This window comes from Cololabis saira, chromosome 9, assembly GCF_033807715.1.
Source record: "Cololabis saira isolate AMF1-May2022 chromosome 9, fColSai1.1, whole genome shotgun sequence".
Classification (NCBI taxonomy): domain Eukaryota; kingdom Metazoa; phylum Chordata; class Actinopteri; order Beloniformes; family Belonidae; genus Cololabis; species Cololabis saira.
Window position 1 is genome coordinate 20,303,276 of NC_084595.1, and position 17,168 is coordinate 20,320,443.

General features: G+C 47.3%; 1 protein-coding gene across 1 annotated transcript in view; it reads right to left on the reverse strand.

Annotated features, from left to right (window-relative positions):
* The window catches only part of adamts3 (ADAM metallopeptidase with thrombospondin type 1 motif, 3), a 173,177-nt gene that overhangs the window by 39,891 nt on the left and 116,118 nt on the right, over positions 1 to 17,168 (reverse strand). The window contains exons 11-17 of the mRNA XM_061730722.1: positions 12,339 to 12,452; positions 10,934 to 11,079; positions 8,531 to 8,706; positions 6,964 to 7,097; positions 6,272 to 6,395; positions 1,399 to 1,482; positions 926 to 1,006 (exon numbers count right to left, since the gene is read on the reverse strand). Of these exons, the coding sequence (XP_061586706.1) occupies positions 926 to 1,006; positions 1,399 to 1,482; positions 6,272 to 6,395; positions 6,964 to 7,097; positions 8,531 to 8,706; positions 10,934 to 11,079; positions 12,339 to 12,452 (859 nt within the window). The remainder of the gene's footprint in view (positions 1 to 925; positions 1,007 to 1,398; positions 1,483 to 6,271; positions 6,396 to 6,963; positions 7,098 to 8,530; positions 8,707 to 10,933; positions 11,080 to 12,338; positions 12,453 to 17,168) is intronic.

Here is a 17,168-nt window from a genome sequence, read left to right on the forward strand (position 1 = left end):
CTGTTTTTTAATGCAACGGCTGAGCTTCGGGGGGAGGGTGAGTCCAGGAGTTAAACTGGCGCTGCCCACCGGGAACGTCGCCAAACGATGGAAACAGGAAAGAGCAGATTCTGAGATCTGACTTGAAGCAACACTGGGAAAACGCCGAGCCTGTGAAGCTGCAGCGGTTCCTCCCTGTCAGATCCCGAGCGACTGTTACTGAGAGAAGTGGTGATGCAACGCGGCAGTAAACATGCCTCCGCATCAGCCTCCTTACATCATTCAGAATGAGCACATGCAGCGGTTGGCGAGAGCAACATTTCACTACTTAAATTGACATTTTAAATCGCTTTAAATTAAAGCTGGTCCTGGTCTCAGCTCTGGGAGGGCTCATTTCAGCAGCAACGCTTGAAAAGTGAATGTTTGGACCAACTTGATCAGAATAAATGTAAACCGATATAATTAGCATCATAGGTTAGCATCAAAGTCAGCCAATCGAGGGTCTGACCATGTGTTTAAAACAAACACTAAACAGACTGAAAGGGCAGCAGTCACACCTGTGTGGGGTTCCTTTTTGTTAACAAAACATTTACCTGAAGCCTCAAAAATAAAAACCACCCTGACCTGCGCTTACATCACCTGAACAACACGAGCGGCGCCTGAACCTCCCTAATTTATTCATCACTCGGGTTTGTAAATTCGCCTAAATGTGATAAAAATCTCATGAAAGTAATGATACTTTAATCGGAGAGAAAGTGAAAAACATTTCTCCTTAATGCACTGATGAATAATGAACGTGGCATTGGAGAGCTAATTCTCTCGGCTGGAAGTAAATGATGAAAAGTTTAAGTGCTGTGGTTTTTTTCACGGGTGTGTTCCGGTCAGTCTGAGGACGGCCGTGGGGACAGACCTCTGGCGTCCTCCGACTGCAGGACGTGTCACTTACCAAGCGTCTGGGGGGAGGCCTCGTGCTCCTGGACGATCACATGTCTAGCTCCCGGAGGAACGAGAAACATCTTAAGGTAACCTTTGCCAAGTTTTCAGCAGCGGTAGCAGAAGCAGGAGGTCGGGGGTGGGGGGTGGGGGGGGTTAGAGGAGAAGACACAGAGAGACAGGTGAGGTCAGCAGGTACGAGAGAGGACAGGTTGTGGTGGTGGACATCTCCCACGGCTCAGAAGCTTTCATCACTTTGCTCTACAGAAATGTTTGGAGGGGGGGGCAGCTTCCTCTCTGCAGGTGAGAGTTTTATTGAAACTGGCTGCGGTGCTTCATTCACATCCACACGCGCGGCGGCTCCTCCACTCGTCCGAGGATGTGAATGAAAGCGAGTTTCAACGGCCAGCGGGTTGTTCACACTACGGGACTGCAAAGTGGCCTTCTGCCGGGGAGGCCGCCGCCCACAGACCCGCCGGGACTCACCCACGACATTTCTAGAGTCCTCCGATTCATTTAAAAACACATTTCGAGCTCCTTTGGGCAGAGAGAAGGCTCCCCGGGTCTTCCCTTCAAAACAAGACAGACACGTTAGTGTTTCGTCGTGTTGTCGTCACCGTCGACGGCGTTACCTGCGGGGGGGGGGGCACGTTTAATCGGGGAAGCAGACGGACACACTGGACCGGAGCTACGTCTCCGTACATCTGACGTACATCTAACGGCTGTCCAACATCTGGGGACGTTTCCACCCGACACACAGGTTAGTTGGTTAGGCTGCTGAAGCACTTACCTCCGGGACACGCGGCCGTGACAACAACCTCCACACCTGGACACACACGTGGACACACACCTGCGACGCCACCGACACAAACTGAAACTGACAAAAGCTGAATACTGACCTAGAAAATACTTTTTAATTGTGTTTTTGCCAAAACAAGCAAATAAAACTGTCGGGGACAGATTCATCCATGTCCTCCGAGAATAAAGTATTTTTGGATTTGAATTAATATTTTGTTGTGCAACCTTTTAAGTGTCCTCTCAGAGAGACATGTCCACCTGTAGACAGGTGTTCTGGTCCTCATGTCCACCTGTAGACAGGTGTTCTGGTCCTCATGGACACGTGTCCACCTGTAGACAGGTGTTCTGATTGTCATGGACACATGTCCACCTGTAGACAGGTGTTCTGGCCCTCAAGTCCCCCGGTACCTCCAGAACAGAACTGAGCCTCCTCTATGTTTCACAGCAGATCCAATCTTCTTCTCTTTGAAGGACTCATTTTTACATCTGTGGACATAGAGATGATGAGACTTGTCCAAAAGCTCCGGTTTTGTCTCATCCGTCCAGAGGACGTTCTCCCAGAAGCTTTATGGGTTGTTAGGGGTGTAACAATATATCGTGCCACGAAATTTCGCGATACAAAAACGTCACGAAACGTGTCGTGGAGGTGACAAGGTGTATCGCGATATTGGATCATTAATATTAATCTATTGTGTTGACTAGAAACGCGCATCCGACCGCGCGCGCCGACTGCGCCTCGACCCGCGGACCAGAATCTTACTCCGCTCAGAAGAAAGTAGTACCTTTTTGCGGTCCCGATCACGGGACTCTAGCGGGGTTTTGAGCTCTGAACTTTTAAGTCTGGTGTAGAGTTAAGCCTTACCTTATTAAATTAAACCTTTTTCGGGTCGTGACTAGGATAAACAGAGGACAACTTCTGCTGAGTTTGTGGAAAATGGTTGTCCTGGCTTTCTCTTTAAAACTTAAACAGTTATAAAGCATTACAAACTGTAACAATAGGGCAAATGCACAGTATTGTTTTGTATTTTGTGTCTTTCAAATAAAAGACATTTTTTCCAGTCATATGTTCCTCATTCAAGGTTGTTAAAAAAATACTGCTATAATATCGTATCGTATCGTTATTGTGACCTCAGTATCGTGTATCGTACCGTATCGTGAGATTAGTGTATCGTTACACCCCTATGGGTTGTTAATATGCATTTAGACAAAGTCCAGTGTGGTTTTTCTGGTGTTCTTCCACCGGTGGAGTCCTCCTCGGTGGTCCACTTTGGGTCCACCAGTGATGGATGATCTGACTCTGATGGACCTGGACCTTGGAGGTCACCTTGAATCTCTGTGGAAGTTGTTCTGGACTCTTGTCTGTCCTCAGTTGTCCTCTTGTGTCCACGCCTAGGAGGTTCTCTGGTGTCTGAACTTCTGAGCATAATGTCCATCTGTTGTCATGGGAACATCCAGCTGCGTGGAGACTTCTAGCCTCCAATATGCTGGTCTAGAAGGTTCTTCCTGGTCTCCTCAGACAACTGTCTCCTTCATGTCTCTGGTCCAGGTCCAGTGTGGTGAACACGATGATGCCAACCAGCAGGGGGACACTTTTAACCCTTTAAACAGTCAGACTGGCTGAAGACACCCGAGATGTTGATTGGAGAACACTTTAGTCTAACACGTCACCATGGAAACCAACTGATGTCCAGGTCAGTTTCTATAGTTTTTTGTCTGATTTTCATCAATCGCTGTCCAATAAAGGATCATTCATTACTTTTGTCAGTTTCAACTCACGGCGGTAACCAGCTGTGTGCACGACGAGTCCCCGACGCTCCGTTAGTAACACGACAGGGAGGAAACGCCAGCTGCTCAGATCTACTGTTAAACATCCATCTGCACTACGAGCCAGACGGGACCTTCTAGGGGAGACGGCACTCGGTAACCATGGATACTTGCATATTGTGTTCTCCGGTGAGGGGATGTCGGTTTGGGCTCTCTTGCTCAACTGTTTTCCTGTTAAGATGTGAGCGATTGAGTGAGTTAGAGGTGAAGAAACACGTGCACCTGTAAATAAGTCCCCGGTCCGGCTTCACGGGAGGGAGGTTTTAAATGAGAGCACCAGGCTGCTCCAGCATGCCGGCGTGAGCACACGCACGCTGCACCGGGTCAGAACCCGTGTTTCCGTCCCCTGGCAAAGCACAAACCAGGCGGTTTAGTATTCTGGCTCGCGCCGACACGCGGCTGCAGCTCGAGAGCTTTTCAGAGGTAACGGCGGTTAGAAAACACAAACAAGCTTTCTCCTTCGCTGAAACGGGTCACCGCTCGGGCTCTCGGACCGGCGCCATATTTGACGGGGTCTGCTCTGGCCTTTGGGGTCGACGCGTTTTCTTCTCACGCATTCATGCTCCAACGGTCAGGTGATGAGACTCCCGCCATCGCAGTGCGGCTACTACGACAGATCAACCGGACCTTTGTTCTGAGGAGGAATGGGCAATATTTTACCTTTCACGATAAACCGTCAAAAAAATTCCCCACGGTAAGAATTTGTCATCTCGTGGTAAAAACGATAAATTCCCGTTGATGACGTTTTTGTGTAAAAGCTGAAGGAAGGAAGGAAGGAAGGAAGGAAGGAAGGAAGGAAAGAAAGAAAGAAAGAAAGAAAGAAAGAAAGAAAGAAAGAAAGAAAGAAAGAAAGAAAGAAAGAAAGAAAGAAAGAAAGAAAGAAAGGAGGAAGGAAGGATGGAAGGATGGAAGAAAATGAGCCTGAAAGAAAGAAAGAAAGAAAGAAAGAAAGAAAGAAAGAAAGAAAGAAAGAAAGAAAGAAAGAAAGAAAGAAAGAAAGAAAGAAAGAAAGAAAGAAAGAAAGAAAGAAAGAAAGAAAGAAAGAAAGAAAGAAAGATAAATTCCCATTGGTGTAGTTTAGTAGCATTTAGTATTCTTTTAGAGCAGTGTTTTGGGGGCTCCAAAGACTGAATGTGGTGATAGATTTATAGTTACAAAAGTGGAGTTGAATTGGTATTTTTTCTATCGTCATTTTTATCGTTTTCGGGATAAATGCCAGAAATTATCGTGATAATTTTTTTAGTCCATACCGCCCATCCCTAGTTCTGAGGAGGCTTTGTGAGCAGTAAAAGGTCCAAACATCTGCTTTTCTAGAGGTCTGCACAGCTGCGTGCAAAGACCTCATCCAGCACCGGTGACAAGACGCATCGGGCTGCAACCACCCTCTTAAATCCTATGGAAGTAGGCACTTAGGATCGCCCACATGACTAAAAGCCCCCTTTTTTTGCTTCTTCTTTGTTAAATAAACGACGTTACGGCAGAGACGTTGTATATTGATGTTTGTCTGAGGCTGTAGTATCCTTACAGCAGGATCCAGCGCAACCGCGTGCTTTGCAATACGTTTCTACACCAATGAGACTAGCAGGAGGCGGACGGAGGTTTCCACATGACTGTATGTTCTCAGCGAGGAATCATTTTGCTGTTTCAGGTTCGGATCAAAGGAGCTCATCCGCAGCAGGAACGATTAACATTCATGACTTCTCGGAGCGTGATGCGCTCGCAGCTTCAGCACCAGCCCTCTCAGAGGAGACCAAAGTTGGTTTAATGCCTCATTAGAGTCCAGCTGTGCTGCTGCTCTCCACCTCGGGAATCTCAAATGTGAAATATCAGACGCCCTTCTTGATGGTGCAACAAGAAAAGAGCCCTCTCTACATGAATCAAAGTTTGTCTCCACGTCCTTATTAGCTCTCTTTAGGAGAAGTTGGCTTTCAGATGTTAGAATTACTTATTCCTCAGAAACATTCACAGAGACACCAGAAATAAAATACATTAAAGTTAATGAAAACATGCATGGGATTGGCAGACTGATAATGGTTTATATCTAGTTCTGGTGTATATCTGGTGCAGATATTTGTACTAGCAGGTATTTGTACTAGCAGGTATTTGTACTAGCAGGTATTTATATCAGTAGGTGTTTGTATTAGCAGGTATTTGTACTAGCAGGTATTTATACTAGCAGGTATTTGTACTAGCAGGTATTTGTATTAGCAGATATTTGTACTAGCAGGTATTTGTACTAGCATATATTTGTACTAGCAGATATTTGTACTAGCAAATATTTGTATTAGCAGGTATTTATATCAGCAGGTATTTGTACTAGCAGATATTTAAATCAGCAGGTATTTGTACTAGCAGATATTTAAATCAGCAGGTATTTGTACTAACAGGTATTTATACTAGCAGGTATTTGTACTAGCAGATATTTATATCAGCAGGTATTTGTACTAGCACATATTTATATCAGCAGGTATTTATACTAGCAGGTATTTGTACTAACAGAAGTCATCTAGAAATTGACGTGTTTTAGTTCAGGAACTCCTTAGACAAAGACGCGAGTCCTCGTAAGACGGGACTGATTCGCGTCAGCGTGCACATCTGGATCGGGGGACTGATTCGCGTCAGCGTGCACATCTGGATTGGGGGACTGATTCGCGTCAGCGTGCACATCTGGATCGGGGGACTGATTCGCGTCAGCGTGCACATCTGGATCCGGGAGCGTCCCAGCAGCAGTTCTTACCAGGTTTCTTGGGTGTCCGGGTGAAGCTCCCCTTGACGGTGCGACAGTGAGAGTTGTCGCCGCCGCAGACTCCACATTTGTCCTCCACCTTGTTGGAGCCGATCTCCCGGTCGCAGCCCACTTTCTGGAAACCCAGAGACACAAGACGGATGAGCCGGGCTGCTTTCTGCGGCGGGATGCAGGGAGCTAACGTTCATAACGGGGTTTGACAGGAACCCGGTCTCCTCTGAGGGGTCTAACTCGTCCGTCGGGTCACGGCTTTGCAAACTGCGTCTGGTACGTCTCCTCCTCGCAGTCACTTCCACCGGTACAGAACGTACCGAACTAAGTACCAAACATTTCCGGGTCTCATTCTCCTGAGCAGGTGTTACACCTAAACCACATTAATCAAACTTAGCTTTGGCTCCCAGCTCCTCGATGACCCTCGACGCTAAATGTGAGAAAGCAGAATGGGTTGGTGCATCATGGGAGTAACAGGAAGGCCTCTGCCTTTATGAGCCGCGGCTGCCGTCAGCGAGGGCCGGTTTGGCCGCGTTTACGGCTCCAAACGGGCCAATCGGAGCCCTCGCCCCGGCGGCTGCTTTCTGTCGGGTTTGCTGGGAAATCTCCCGATAAATCGTCAATAATCCTAACGTGCCTTTACGTGTCATGTGACGCAGACTCAAGGCCAGTGTAAATCACACACTTCTTACCACACATTCTCCGCGCACGCAGATGCTGTAGGCGTCCTTGTAGGAGCACCGAGTCCCATCATGCACCAGCTGCTTCATGTACGCCACGTCTCCCGTCTCCTTGGACTGACAGTACAGGTGGCATCTCTTGCTGGCTACAAGGACAGATGGTCAGATTGTTATTGGAAGGAAAACTGCTCAACAAGTGATGGGTTCTGGTGGGTGAATGACGTCAGAAGTACACGCCCGCTCCCAAAACCGGTCCACATGCGACTGCGGGTCGTAAAAACGCCTTCGAGCCCTTAATTAAGAGACATACATCGGCTGTGCGGAGCTGGCATCGGTACGGGTCACCATGGCAACGGCAGCCAGACCCAGAAGTTAAAAAGCTCCTGCAGCCGAATAAAAAGCTTTTAACTGGTTTCTGACGGGGTTTTACAGGCGTCGCCGCCACTGGAGCAACGGGAGCGCTCACTGAAGACTCGGCACGGCGCTGGGCTTGGAGATAAAGTCGGGTCGGTGCAGGTCAGACACTAAAAGGTGGTTCCTCACGCAGCCGCGGTTGTTTTTGGTAGATGCATTCAATTAATTAGCAGAGCTTGAAAGAGACAAACTTCCTCGATTCAACACACCAAGAAGTTGGAGACTCACAAGCGCTCAGTTCTCCTCGTGCGTTCAGACGGGATTTTGACGGAAGGTCTGAGGTCCAGGAACGATCATTTTCTGAGGAAAATCCTTCAACATTTAGACCAAGAAAGAAAAGAGATGAATAAAACCTAGATTTAAACAGTCGTCCAATAAAACCAGCTCTGACCAAACCAACAACTGAGAATAGTCGTGCCGACAGGCCGGCGCTTCAGGGTTTAACTGAAACCCAGCGGTTAAAACATGTGCAGGAGGAACGGACGCGGCGGGTGACAGAGTAGCAGCTCAGTGGGTTCAGATCCTCTGATGTATAAAGACGTATTCTTTATATAAGTGTTTTGTCTTACTTCTACTTTTATTTTTTTTTCGCTGAATTTCTTTTAATGAATTACAAACAAACAGCAGATTCACTGATGAGACTTTTAGTCCCAGAAAACACAACGAAACATTGCAGAAACCATCGATCACACAAGAACGATAACACGATTGACCCGCCCCGCCCCTCGCCGCCCCGCTCACCACGGCGACGAGCCCGTCGTGAAAAGATGAGGCCAAAGAGCAGACTTTGAGCTCAGATGTACCGTGGTGGCGTTTAAAAGTCGAGCATAAAAACGCTCATATTTCTGCAGGACTGGCTTCAAAAGTCCAGAGCATTTTAGGACCAACAAGCGGCCCAGAGCTCCCCGGAGTGACGCCGGATTAAAGCAACGGCACAAAAGGCGATAATCTTTTACCGAAAAGCGGCTTTTGATTTGGGATGGCTCTGAAGTCCACGTACCGACAGAGCGACGGCGGGCTTCACAGGAACCGAAGGGGGGATTGAGAGACGACCCCGTCTAAAACACAATATTTGTCCGAGGATCAAGCCGCATGCCCCCAACTAGTCCACGTTCATTGTCACAAGTCTGAAAGCAGACCACACGCTGACATTTCCCCGGCTTACCGTCGGGGTGCTCGTAGGGCTGCCAGTGGTGTTTGGCGTTTTGGAACTCAAAGTGGGCGTTGCGGAGCTGGCACTGCTGCGCTCGGAAATCTTCAAAGTGCTTGGGGCAGTCCTCCTTGTTGCACAGCTGATACTCGTAGTTGATCCCCGGGCAGTCCTGGCCGCCGTTGGAGGGTCTGTGGAGGCGGAGGACATGGATGAGCATCAGAGGAGCTGGTCCCCAAGCACCAAAAATAAACACTTTTACACATAATCACTTCTGGTCTCCATATTTAGATGTATCCATGACAACCACATGTGTATGAAGTAGGGCTGGGCGATATATATCGAGATTTTAATATCGATATATTTTCAAACGCGATATGGTACGAGACAATATCGTTTATATCGATTTAAAAAAAAAAAAAAAAAAAAAAAAAAAAATATTTATTTTTTTTAATTTTGATATAGCTTATTTTTTGACAAATTGACTTGAATGTTTTATTTGAGATTTGCACAAATGTTTTGTTATTTGCACAACTACCAACCTCAGTGGAAAAGTCTGCCTGTTACTGTCTACATTGTATTAATTGTACAGTGTATTTTAATTTAATTGTTATGCAGGAAAGGGATATTTGTTTTGTTTTATTTTATTCAAGAAGCATTTTTATTCTATATATGCAGGCAGTTTATTTTTATTTCATTTGTTTTATACATTTTGATATTGTGCAGACCTCTGTTAATAAAGGAACCGGTGTGACATTTGGCACGAGGCTTTGTATTAAAACTGTTTTTTTAAGGGTTTGCCTCAGTAAAAAATGAAGCTAACAGAGATGCTATGCTAGAATGCTTTGGGGGAAACCCCAATTATGGCACAGAAAAAATATCGAGATATATATCGAGTATCGCCATTCAGCTAGAAAATATCGAGATATGACTTTTGGTCGATATCGCCCAGCCCTAGTATGAAGGTGAATTTTTATCCACCATATCAGGTTTTATTTGATGTGTAATTAAGGGTGTGGACATATTTTCCTAAGTGGATATATAAAATATGGATGGATGGATGGATGGATGGATGGATGGATGGATGGATGGATGGATGGATGGATGGATGGATGGATGGATGGATGGATGGATGGATGGATGGATGGATGCTTTCAGCACATGACAACCATGATGTTGTTTTCCCGTACAGCAACTCATCTGCTACCAGGAAACACCATTCACGTTCTTTACTGAATAAAACAACATCATCCTTTTTAACATGTGGACGTAACTATTTTTTTATCACAGTTTGAATAAAGAGATGAAAAAGTCTGAAAATAGACCTTGAGGGTGGTCGACGGGGGAAAAAGGCACCGAACCCTGCACGTGTGACATCACCAGCCCGGTTGTTGCCCAGATACAGTCACAATGCTGCAATGTTGTCATGGTGATCCCCGGAGGGTTCAGCCCACCTCTGCTCCGCTTCCAGCCGCATGTGAGGCTGACTTTTATTCACACGCGTGTCTGTTTTTAGGTCTGCACGTCTTCTCCTCAGTAACCTTTCTTGTAACAACAAAACTCTCATTCAGTTCTTTACAAAATATACATTCGGATAAAAGATTCCACCTCCATCAACAACACGGAAGAAAAGAAGCTGAAAATGGAGGGCAGGGCCTCATCAGCGTCATCCTGGATCTGTCCACAATACCAAATAAATCATTAAATATAAGTGATTCTGAGGAAGGTTTGTTAAACTTCACAGTCAGTTCTGTGGAATGCATCTTAAACTTTGTGTTATTTCTTTTAATAATTTTGATGGGATTCAGCCCAATTGACTTTTCACACACATATTCTAGGAAACCTTTTTCCTTGTGAAAGCTCAATCAAATAATGTTTTTTTTATATCCAAATGAAGCAAATTTGATTGCCCATCTCTACTGCGTGTGTCTGTTCCTGCAGCTGTTACCAGTGTTTATTATTTGGAGTTTTTGAGACCACAAACAACGTCTTGTTTCGGGCCACCGAGCGGCTCTGTGTGTGACAAACGGGACGAAATACGACTTTCCTCTCCAAAGCCAACGTGGGAGTCCATGATTGACTGGCTGAGTCAAGGCATAGAGCCCGCCCCCCACCTGTTGCATTGGATTGGTCTGTACCGGAGGAAAAGGGACGATATCACTGCTGGCACCATCCACGTGAATGGATTTAGGGGACCTTTCCCACTAACTCATATAAACTGGACCCTTTTTTCTTACGCATCTGGAGCTAATATTTTAGTCAGAAATGCACAAACATAACGTTTGGCCATGTTGAGACCTCCTCATGATGACAGATGAATGAGAAAATAAAAAACGCTTCTTGGTTGGCGGATTTTCCTCCAACTTTTCAAGATCTGAATCGAACCCCCGCCACCCCCCGATTGTGGACTTGACTTACGCGGGGTTGTTGCACTGCCGTGTCCGGAAGCGAACTCCAGTCCCACAGGAGCGCGAGCAGGGGCCGTATTTGCTCCAGGAACCCCAGGCGCCGTCCTGCTTGACCTGATTTGGGTTTTTCCACATGCAGTGACCTTTGTAGCACCACTGCACAAGAAAACAGGGTGGGAGGGGGGGGGGACAAACAACATATTATTTATAATTTGGTGCGGAGCGTCAACGTCCGTCAGGTCTGTTTGTGTCGTTCAATTGTTTTGTTCTGCAACAGTCAACAGAAACACAGTGAGACATCCAGCTTTCACAGAAACTTGTTTTCCCGTCTCAACACGACCATCCCACTGTACCCAACCCTGGCCAGCTCGGCGCTGTGGGACAGCCTAATTGGCCTGCGCAGACCTGTGGCCAGACTGTGAGCCCGGGCCACAAGCCCGAGCTGCAAGCCAGCCTGCTTCAGTGCTGGAGCTCGCTCTCGGCCCTCGTAGCTACAACCCTCGCAGGGCAGCGGAGGCTGTTCCAGCCCCGCGTCGCAGGGACGGGGGCAACAATCCATCGTATATCTGGGAGTCTTCCTGGACCCGACACTCTCCTTCAGGAAGCACATCAAGAAAGTGTGTAACTCTGTTAAATATGGCTTGGCAAACTTCAGACAAATAAGAATCCCATTGACTGACAGTGCAGTTTTTCCATTCAATGATCCTATCACACATTGACTATTGCTAGCTGGTCATTAGCATGTTCCACAGCACTCAAGCCGATTGAATCCCTTTATAAAAAAGGAATAAAAATCTTAAGACAAAAAATCTAATTAATTTCATAAATGTTTTTAAGCCTCCAAAATGGTAAAGCCTTCAGATATGCCTGCACTGTGTACAAAACCCTTCATGGTCTTGCACCACCGCTGCTGAAAGAGTTCTTCAGAAGGAGATCTGTGGGTGGTATGAACACTCGGGCGTGTGATAGAGGGGACTGTGAAATACCCCATAGACGAACCACCTTTGGGATGAACCTGTTATCTGTTGTAGGCGGGAAAATCTGGAACAGCATTCCATCTGCAATAAGGGATTGTCCCTCATACTCTTCCTTTAAGGGAAATCTCAAGGAATGGATTAAAACGTCTCAAATCTTTGATCATTAATTGTTTATTGTATTAACTATTGCAGTGTTGTGCGATTTTTAATTGTTGTTGATTTTGTGTGTCGTGTAATGTTGCTTGTATCTTTTTACTAAGTCTTGCAGGGGGACTGCCAATGCAAATTAGCCTTTTGGCTACAATTGGGTATATTTACATTTTAAAATGTTTATCAATGTACAATGTCCCTCTACACAAAATAAAGTGAAATGAATGAATGAATGAACAATCCATCGCCGTCCCTCGACCCCGAATCCCTGCATGTGAGCAGACTTACTTTCCCGGGAGCACATTCGGTTCCATCGAGAGGCGGGCCCTTCTTGGTCTTGCAGAAGTACGGGTTGTCCGGATGACTGCACCAAAGCTGTTTACACGGATCGAACGTCCGAAACTGAAGGAGAGAATAAAGCAGAAACAGAGATCAAGCATGGAGGTGTGACCGCTGACGTTGTCCTGCGTGATTGATGGAGGAAACGGACTCTTTGTGGATAAAATGTCTCCAGCAGTATTAAAGTAAACCTTCGGAGTCACATTCGTGTCATATAGGCTACGTTCACACTGCAGCTCCCAAGTGACCCAAATCCGATTTTTTGCTCATATGTGACTCAGATCCGATTTGTTTATGACAGTGTGAACAGCACAAGTCACATGGAATCTGATCTTTTCAAATCAGATTCAGGTCACTTCCATATGTGGTTCTAAATCGGATACAGGTCTGATGTTTTGCAATGCGACCGCAGTGTGAACAGGCAGGTCGGAATTAATGCGACTTTGACGTCACACGCAGAGCCCCGAGCCGCGGGGGAGACACGGGAGACGGCGGGGGTCCCTCCGGGCCGCCTCCGCCTCCGCCTCTCCTCCTCTCCTCCGCCTCTCCTCCTCCTCTCCTCCTCTCCTCCGCCTCTCCTCCGCCTCTCCTCCTCTCCCCCTCCTCTCCTCCTCTCCTCCGCCTCTCCTCCGCGCTCACCTTTTTCACCTACGACCTCAGATCAGACGAGACAACCCGCTGAATTTAAGCATGACTAAATAAAGAAGCTAAGGATTCAAATCAGGAAGCGGTCGTGGTCGCATAACCTTCCCGTTTTACAGCGAGCTGGGCCGTGTGTTAGGTGATAAACCCAGCTGAACGCCGGAGAGCAGAGCTGACACTCCGGGGAGCGGAGCTAGAGCCCTGCCCGGGACTATTTTCTTCATCCCGCTCCCGCCCGCTCCCGCTGCATTTGCGCCCGCAGTGTTTACATCCACTCCCGCCCGCTCCCGCAAAACTCTGAGAATTCATGCCCGCACAATGATAAAGATGCAAGAGAAACGTCCTTGACAAATCTATCTGATTTAATGTTAACATGATAATTGTGGAGCTTGATGGATAATTGGCAGTTCACAGGCGCCTGTTGGATGCAAATCCATGTCATCATCCCACGCTTCTGCGCATGCGGGTCAGTTCAGGGCCGCGATGCGTTCACACTCGAGTCGGATATAGGACACATTTTAAAAGATAATGTGAACAGCCACACAAAAAAATCGGATATGGGAAAAAATCGGAATTGAGCATTAAGGACTGCAGTGTGAACGTAGCCATATTCCGCAGGTGTTGATCAAAATAGCAGAGACGGAACAAAAGCTCCGGTTTTAACTCGCCCAGCGCTGGGCGGGGCTGGATGGGTCCAGAGCGAAGCGGCTCGCCCGGTGCAGAGACCACCAATGGACGAACCGACGGTGATCTGGACCACGGCTGTCATGGATGGTTGACGGCCTCGTTTTAAAGAGAATATGCAGTATCTTGAGCTGTTAATGAGACTAATAGACCAAACTGGGTCTGGCTTGGACTGAGCTCAGGGAGCCAGGAGGTTATGCTGCTGGCAAACTAATGGCGCTTTTCCACTAGTACTGACTCGCCTCGGTTTGACGCTTTCCCACTATGAGTCGAGCCGTGCCGAGTACATACTTTTCTGTTTCTACTCTGCCGAGGTTCTAAGCGGCTGAGTCGGCTGTATCTGACGTCATCACACTACAGGCCCCCGATTGGTCGGGGGGTTGGGAGTCAGACGTCAGGATGTGACATCAGTGAAAGAGCGACTCTGACGGCGGCTTCTTGTTCATTTTATTCGACCAGCAATGGCAGCGCAGAAGTCTATTTGGTGTTCCAACTCTGAGGTGCAGATGTTCATAAACCTGGTGGCTGAGGAGAGAATTAAAAAGGGATCTAAACGGGCGATAAGGAACGACCAGATCTACCAGGAGCTCTGTCACTACATAGCTGCTCGCGGCTACCTATGGACTTTTCAGCAGCGCAGAGACAAACTAAAAACATTAAAAAGCGGCACTGCTTGAAGCTTCTCTCACTCTCATTTTTTAACTTGATATCGAACACGAGCCACAGACCCAGCAGCACATTTATCATCTCCTCCAGGTTCTACATCTTTACTGTTGTTGTCTTCTTCGTTTAGATCACACAATCAAATACGTCACAGCAGCTTCACTCCAACCTCCTACTTCTGCTCCAGGTGCTGAATTGTTATGGAAACCAGGCCGAGTTGAGTCGAGCTGAGTTGAGATGAGATGAGTAGAGCCGAGTAGGTACTAGTGGAAAAGTCCCATAAGATTTGTTCTGTTTCTTGATTTCAACCTCGAGTCTGTCTCATCACTAACTTCTGATGTGGTGTCACAAAGGGAGATGCGTTTGTTACGAGACACGACCAGGACGGGAGCAGCACTCAGCTTTACTTTGCTGGCGGCAGGAACGGAGACCTCGAGAGCTGGACGACGTTTCCCAAAGCAAACAAAGGTTAACATGAGCCGAGCTGAAAAATGGAATTATTCAAACGTCTTGAATGCCGGACAGGTCCCTTCCTTCTGTCCATTTCCTGTCAGCATTCACTGTGCCACCTGTAACAAGCTTGCAGAGCCATGCACGGGAAGCCGTCAACATCAACCCACTTCAGATAATCTATCTTGTTGGCGCTGGGTGTTTTCCAGCCTGGTGATTACACCCTGCTCTCTGTTGCTGCTGCTCCTGAATTAAATTAACTGGAGCTGTATTGTCTTTTAGTCTGTAAAGTTTAAACCTGCAGTAATAGATCTCTTGTTTTCATGCGGTACCCTAATTAGAAAAGAGTTTCTTCACATCTCCAGGTGAGTCACATGGCTCCGGCTCAGTATCTGTCCCCCAAACACAGCGCGAGTCTCAAACGAGGCTCCTCAAGTAAACTCTTGTACGTCAAATGTCAAAATGTTGAAAGGAGCAGCAATGAGAACAAAGAACCTTGCGATGTCACTGGCTTGATATACACAGGTCACTTTTATAAACATCACAGTCAGGATGGAGTCTTCAACCAGTCCCCACATATATGATCATATCACGACTGGTGATCCCCGAGTCTGCGCAGATCTGCAGCAAAAACAGCTGAATATTGTCATCCAAGATGTCCGTCAGGTCTGGCAAACGTCACACAAGTGAGCAACGTTGGGATTTCCATCTCCTGCGGTTAGACATCGTGAGCTGCAGGGCCCCCGATGGATGAAACGCCAAACAACCAACACACGGGGGACAGAGTGACACTGGGCCACGCCCCCAACAAATATGAGCGATAACTGTGGAATAGATCTTCTGATCAAAGTCTTTTTAGCCGCTCTTAATCAGAAGATACAGTAAATCTGGCCTGTTTCGATCTGGCTGTGAAGATGAACTTGACAGCTGCTGCTGGATTGCACATCAGCCGTGAGCCGTGCTCGCTTGCGTGCTAGTGATTCTTTACGCTGGCTCGGAGAGCTTGCTGCTCTGCCAGAGCGGATGAATTAACAGCAAACGTGAGCTCACGATCGCAGCAGGCATCCGTGGATGGTGGCTGCTGACGATGAGCTCTCCGGTTCGTTTGGCCGCCCGCCGGTCGCCGGCTGGATCCTGTCGCGTCAGATCAAGCTCCGACTGTATGTTTTTATTCCCAAATCACCTCGATGCACAACATCATCGTAGGACCCGAGGAGTCAGTTCTCCTGGAACGTCTCCTGGAACCAAGAAAAGGAGGTCCGGTTGGGCTGATTCAGGTCTTTGATCCAGCCACCCTGTTGTGATCAGGTCCATACTTAGAGTTTTCAAATGATTGATCAGTTTCTTCCAGACAGCAGACACATTTGAGCCCGAGCTGGACCACTTTGACAGCACCGGTAAGTGCTGTGTTCCTGAACTGGGCCAGACCTGGGTTTTGGCGTGTGTTGCATGAGCCGGGTGAGGCCCAAACTCTGTGACATAAGACACAGTGAAGCGATGTTATGGGGGGGGGGGGCGAACAGAGGACGCCACGCGTCAGTTGAAACCAAACGTGGGCCAAAGAAAACTGCAGAAATGGGCTGGGTTTGGGCCAGGTTTGGGTTGGGTCTGGGCTAGGAATGGGCGATATTTTACCATTCACGATATACCGTCAAAAAAATTCCTCACGATAAGAATTTGTCATCTCACGTTTTTGTGTAAAGCTGATTTATGGTTCTGCGTTAAATCCATGCACAACGTACATGAAGGAAGGAAGGAAGGAAGGAAGGAAGGAAGGAAGGAAGGAAGGAAGGAAGGAAGGAAGGAAGGAAGGAAGAAAACAAGGAAAGGAGGAAGGAAGGGAGGAAGGAAGGGAGGAAGGAAGGAAGGAAGGAAGGAAGGAAGGAAGGAAGGAAGGAAGGAAGGAAGGAAGGAAGGAAGGAAGGAAGGAAGGAAGGAAGGAAGGAAGGGAGGGAGGAAGGAAGGAAGGAAGGAAGGAAGGAAGGAAGGAAGGAAGGAAGGAAGGAAGGAAGGAAGGAAGGAAGGAAGGAAGGAAGGAAGGAAGGAAGGAAGGAAGGAAGGAAGGAAGGAAGGAAGGAAGGAAGGAAGGAAGGAAGGAAGGAAGGAAGGAAGGAAGGAAATGAGCCAGAAAGAAAGAAAGAAAGAAGGATAAATTCCTGTTGATGAGGTTTTTGTGTAACAAACATGGCGGATCTGAGAGCGAGATAGATTTATAGTTACAAAGGTGGAGTTGAATTGGTATTTTTTTTATAGTCATTTTTATCGTTATCGGGATAAATGCCAGAAATTATCGTGATACATTTTTTAGTCCATACCGCCCATCCCTAGTCTGGGCCGGGT